General features: G+C 58.1%; 1 protein-coding gene across 1 annotated transcript; it reads right to left on the bottom strand.

The window, feature by feature from the left end:
• Positions 1-244: 244 nt before the first annotated feature.
• LOC133128839 (uncharacterized) lies at positions 245-5,171 on the bottom strand. The gene is made up of 3 exons (XM_061242646.1): positions 4,602-5,171; positions 4,130-4,513; positions 245-3,934 (listed from the first exon to the last, which is right to left on the bottom strand). Exons 1-3 carry the CDS (start codon positions 5,169-5,171, stop codon positions 704-706), a joined length of 4,185 nt encoding a protein of 1,394 aa, XP_061098630.1. The 3' UTR covers positions 245-703.
• Between the last annotated feature and the right edge of the window lie 911 nt (positions 5,172-6,082).

The raw sequence follows: 6,082 nt of genomic DNA, 5'->3' as shown, positions 1-6,082 counted from the left end.
ATAGATAGAGATAGATAGATAGATAGACAGACAGATTCGGCACCAAGTAACATTTGCTAACTAGCTAGCTCCATGCCTTGTATATAATTTCTATAGATTGATAGATATCTCTCTCTATATATATTTGTATATATATATTGTGGTGCCTCGGGGTGAATCCTGAGGTGCAGAGAGTGGGCACAGCTAGGAACCAACACAGGAGATAGCAGATGTCAGAAAAAATACTTCTTTTTATTTTTTCTGTGTTTTTTTTTTCCGGGGTATCGGTGATAGCGCCCCCCCTCAGGGCAAGGGTAGGGGAAAACTGGAGAAATCAAAGGGGCCGTTTAGGCAAAAAATAAACGAAGATTCTTCCCAGACCGGGGTATTTTCCAGGGCTTCCTCCCTCCTCCCCTCTTCGGCCGCGTCAGGGCTGGCGGGAAACACAAAGACAGGGGGTGAATAGGAAGGTAATTTATCTGGCTCACGTGACCGGCGTCCGTTTCCAGGTCTTCGGTGTTGCCGTCCGTGAAGGTGGGGTCTTCCTCAGGTTCAGTATGGCTGGGCGTTGCAGGTCCTTCCTCTCCCTGCCTTCCACACTCTCACACGCTCAGGCATGGCACCAACTGAGCCTGGCTGCAGCCTCGACCGCGCCTTAAATGCCATTCCCTGCTCATTAGGAAAAGAGGCTGCAGCTGAGTCAGTGATTTTCCACTCTGCTCACTCACGTGCGCTGGCCGGGGTCCTGGACCGCAGGTAGAGGGATCTCTCTCCAAGGTGCTGATCTCCCCATCACATCTCTAGGCAGATATACCCCTTCGCACACCTCTCCCAATGCGTGACGTCTGCGCGGTTGACCGGCACGGGCCCCTCCAGGGTTCTCCACCCACGTGGCACAACATTCAGGAGCAGGGGTGCCACATACCCCCCCCCTCAGCTCCAAGCCCTGGGCGGGAGCGTCTGCCCCTAGGCCATCCTCCCTCCTGGATAGTGCATCAGCATTCTGGTGCAGCTTCCCAGCGCGATGCTCCACCTTGAACCGGTAGGGCTGCAACTCTAAAAACCAGCGGGTTACTCGGGCATTGCTGTCTCGGTTCAGGTACATCCATTTGAGGGGAGCATGATCGGTCACCAACAGAAACTCACGGTCGAGTAGGTAATAACGTAATTTACCTACCGCCCATCTGATGGCAAGGCATTCCTTCTCGACCGTGGCATAATTCCTTTCATGGCCGAGGAGTTTTCTGCTGATGTATGTCACTGGATGCTCCACCCCGTCCTGGATCTGTGACAGGACCGCTCCCAGGCCCACTTCCGATGCGTCGGTCTGCAGCACGAAGGGTTTCTGGAAGTTGGGAGTTATGAGGACTGGTTTCTCACCTAGAGCGGCCCGTAGGTCCTGGAAGGCTGCAGCGGCGAGGGGGTTCCATTGGACCCGGTTGGGCTGCTCCTTCTTGGTGAGGTCGTGTAGGGGGGCTGCTCGTGCTGCAAACTCCGGAATGAACTGCCGATAGTAACCCACCAGACCCAGGAACATTCTCACCTGTTTCTTTGTAGCCGGTTGGGGCCAGGTGGCAATGCTGTCGACCTTGTTCGACTGGGGCTTCACCCGCCCCCTCCCGACCGTGTGGCCCAGATAGGCAGCTTCCTTAAATCCGAGCCGGCACTTTGCTGGGTTAGCCGTCAGCCCGGCCTCCCTCAGGGACCTCAGCACCGCTTCGACTTTGTCGACATGGCTGTCCCAGTCGGTGCTGTGGATGACGATGTCATCCAGGTAGGCGGCCGCATACCTCTGGTGGGGCCGCAACACCTGGTCCATCAACCTCTGGAACGTGGCCGGGGCTCCATGCACGCCAAAGGGAAGGACGGTGTACTGGTAGAGGCCCGTCGGGGTCGCGAAGGCCGTCTTCTCCCTGGCACGGGGTGTTAGGGGAACTTGCCAATACCCCCTCGTCAGGTCCAGGGTGCTGATGAACCGGGCCGGTCCCAGCCGCTCAATGAGTTCGTCCACCCTCGGCATCGGGTACGCGTCACACAGGGAGATGTCGTTCAGGCGGCGGAAGTCATTACAGAACCGCCAGGTTCCATCCGGCTTGGGGACTAGCACCACAGGACTGGACCAGGCACTGCGGCTTTCCTCAATAACCCCGAGGTCGAGCATTTTCTTCACCTCCTCCTGTATGGCGTGTCGGCGAGCTTCTGGGATTCGGTAGGGTCGTAATTTTACCGTCTTCCCAGGTTCAGTGCTGATGTCGTGGGCGATTAGGTGGGTGCGGCCGGGCATAGTCGAGAAGATGTCCCGGCTTCGATTCACCAGCTCACGTAGCGCTTGCTGCTGGCGGGAGCTCAGTTGCTCTCCAATACTCACGTCAGGGGTGGGTGGGGGCACCCACTGGGCAGAGAGGACTGGGGTCGGAGCTGGGGGTGGCTCATGCCACCTCTTCATCAGGTTGACGTGGTAGATCTGGAGGCGGTGTCGTCGCCCCGGCTGTCTCACTCGGTAGTTCACAGGTCCTGTGCGTTCCACGACCTCATACGGCCCATGCCATTGGGCCAGAAATTTACATTCACTGGTGGGGACTAGAATCATCACCTTGTCTCCTGGGGCGAATTCTCTCACCTGGGCTCCCCGGTTATACAGCCTGGCTTTCTCCCGTTGTGCCCGTTCCATGTGAGCCCTCATCATGGGCCAGATCTGGGCCATCCGCCGGTCCATCTGCTCCACATGCTCGATCAGGCTGCGGGTTCGGGACGGTTGCTGTTCCCAAGCCTCCTTCGCCAGGTCCAGTAATCCACGGGGTCGTCTACCGTATAGCAGTTCAAAAGGGGCAAAGCCGGTGGTGCTCTGGGGTACCTCTCGGACTGAGAAGAGAAGATAGGGTAAGAGCTGGTCCCAGTCCTTACCGTCAGTTTCAATCATTTTCCTCAGCATGGCTTTGAGGGTCTGATTGAACCTCTCCACTAGTCCGTCGGTTTGGGGGTGGTAGACGGAGGTTCGTAGTTGGGTCACTTTTAGCAGCCGGCACATCTCCTTTAGGACCCCCGACATGAAACACGATCCTTGGTCGGTCAGGAGTTCCTCCGCTATTCCGACCCTGCTAAACAGCAGGAACAACTCCCTGGCAACCGCCTTTCCGGTCGCGGTCCTGAGCGGGACGGCTTCTGGGTAGCGGGTTGCATAATCCAGGATTACGAGGATGTACCGATGTCCCCGGCTGGACTTCGGTAAGGGCCCCACCATGTCCATCGCAATCCTCCTGAAGGGAACATCAATTATTGGCAGGGGTATTAGTGGGTTCCGAAGGGTTACCTTAGGGCTGTGGAGTTGGCACACGGCACAGTGTCGGCAGTAGTCCTCCACAGCCTTTTTCACCCCGGGCCAATAGAACCTTGCCAGGATCCTCTCGTAGGTCTTCTCCATCCCCAGATGGGCTCCCAGCAGGTGAGTATGACCTAAGTAGAGGACTCGGGGCACAAACGGTTGAGGGACGAGCAGCTGTTCCACTTCCTCCCCCTGTGGGTTACAGACTCGGTAGAGCAGGTCTTGTTTTACCCTGAAGTAGGGATACGATGGTGTACTCACCGGCCCTTGTGGTACCCCGTTAATGTCTCGGGCATCTCTCCAGGCCTGAGCGAACTTTGGCTCATGTAGTTGGGCAGTGCCAAACCGGGTGGGTGCTTCGGCCTCCTCGCTCACCTCTTGGGGGCCCTCCGAGAAGGCTAGACGGACAACTCTCTCCGGGGGCAGGGCCTCCCCAAGCTCTTTCTCGGACGCAGTGATGGTTCCACTGGTGGCCGGGGTGCTGGGTTGGCGTTTCCTCTCAGGTGGCAGGGCCTCTCCTTCACTGTCCCCAGACGTCGCGGCCCAGACTGGTAGGGGGTTCTGGCGGGCAGCCCGGCGGGGCCGTCGTGGCCTCGTCTCCCTCAGAGGCCGGGGCCCCTCCTCCCAATAAGCCTGGAACAAAGGGCAGTCTCTTCCCATTAGTACCGGTACGGGTAAATTTGGTACAACCCCCGCTCTTACCGCGTGCGTCCCCCGTGGTGTGATTAGGTTGACCCACACCGTGGGGTATTCTCTGGTGTCCCCATGGATACACGCCACGGCCACCTCTTCACCCCTCTTTTCTCCCGCAAAAAACTCTGGTCTTACCAAGGTGATGGCGCTGCCCGAATCCAGCACTGCTACAGTGTCCTGTCCCCCTACTCGTATCGGGAACCTGGGGGCCTCCGTACTCTGGTGCGCCCAGCAGGTGGTCAGGTACAGGCAGGGGTGCGCTGGCCTGCTCGGACCCCTGGCGGTGGGCCTGGACACCTCCCTCCCGGGGCAGTTCCTGGCTAGATGCCCCTCCTCTCCACAGTTATAGCATCTCCACTCCGGCCGTGGTCTCCCTGCGTCAGGTCTGCCCCGCCGATTTGGGTCAGGGCGGGCTGGTGGGCGCTTCCTGTGCTGGGCACCTAACTGGGCGGCTCGGGGTTTTGGTGCGTTCAGGTTGGAGCATCTTCTGAGTGACCTGATGGTTTTCGAGGAGGCCCACTAGCAGTTCTACGGAGGTGGGTCCCACCTGGGCTATATCCCGTTTGGCTTCCCGGGGTAGAGCGCGGGTGCATCTGTCCAACACCACCCTCTCCAACAGGGGTGGCCCCTCTCCCTCGGCCAGCCAGCTCTTGGTCAGGCGGGTCAGGGCGGCGATTTGGGACCGGGCAGGCTGGGAGGCGTCATAGGCCCATTCGTGGTATCGCTGGGCTCGGGCAGGTAGGCTGAACCCATATTGGGCTAGGATGGCTCTCCTCAACTTGAGGTAGTCGGTGGCGTCAGCCATGTCCATATCTCGATAGGCCTGTTGGGCCTCTCCCGTCAAGAAGGGGGCTAGTATGGCTGCCCAGGCTGCCTGTGGCCATTCTTCACGTTGAGCGGCGCGCTCAAACACCTGGAGGTACGCCTCAACATCATCATCGGCTGTCATCTTTATCAACGCCTCTCGGGGGGTTCGTCTCGATCCGTCACGGGGGGATAGGCGGCAGAGTTCGACCACCGCTTCCTGCAGGGCCCGCTGGGACCTCGCCAGCTCCGTGATGGCCGCTTCCATCATCCCTCGGGAGCCCTCCTCTGCTTCCACTTCTTGCATCTCAGCGAGGGTAGGGGCAGCCAATCGTCTCCTTCTTCGCTCTTCCCCAGGGGGTGTGGCTTCCATTCACTCTCAGTTCTCACCCGTGTTGGTTCTTCGGCCCAGATCAGCTTCCACAGCGTGGCATCAGTATGCCCGCATTCTCCACCATATGTGGTGCCTCGGGGTGAATCCTGAGGTGCAGAGAGTGGGCACAGCTAGGAACCAACACAGGAGATAGCAGATGTCAGAAAAAATACTTCTTTTTATTTTTTCTGTGTTTTTTTTTTCCGGGGTATCGGTGATAGCGCCCCCCCTCAGGGCAAGGGTAGGGGAAAACTGGAGAAATCAAAGGGGCCGTTTAGGCAAAAAATAAACGAAGATTCTTCCCAGACCGGGGTATTTTCCAGGGCTTCCTCCCTCCTCCCCTCTTCGGCCGCGTCAGGGCTGGCGGGAAACACAAAGACAGGGGGTGAATAGGAAGGTAATTTATCTGGCTCACGTGACCGGCGTCCGTTTCCAGGTCTTCGGTGTTGCCGTCCGTGAAGGTGGGGTCTTCCTCAGGTTCAGTATGGCTGGGCGTTGCAGGTCCTTCCTCTCCCTGCCTTCCACACTCTCACACGCTCAGGCATGGCACCAACTGAGCCTGGCTGCAGCCTCGACCGCGCCTTAAATGCCATTCCCTGCTCATTAGGAAAAGAGGCTGCAGCTGAGTCAGTGATTTTCCACTCTGCTCACTCACGTGCGCTGGCCGGGGTCCTGGACCGCAGGTAGAGGGATCTCTCTCCAAGGTGCTGATCTCCCCATCACATCTCTAGGCAGATATACCCCTTCGCACACCTCTCCCAATGCGTGACGTCTGCGCGGTTGACCGGCACGGGCCCCTCCAGGGTTCTCCACCCACGTGGCACAACATTCAGGAGCAGGGGTGCCACAATATATATATATATATACACAAATTATATACAATGTAATAGAATGTAGGAAGATGCCGCAGA

Source organism: Conger conger, chromosome 5, assembly GCF_963514075.1.
Source record: "Conger conger chromosome 5, fConCon1.1, whole genome shotgun sequence".
Classification (NCBI taxonomy): domain Eukaryota; kingdom Metazoa; phylum Chordata; class Actinopteri; order Anguilliformes; family Congridae; genus Conger; species Conger conger.
Note: the sequence above shows the minus strand (reverse complement) of the source record. Positions and strands in the feature narration are given on the sequence as shown.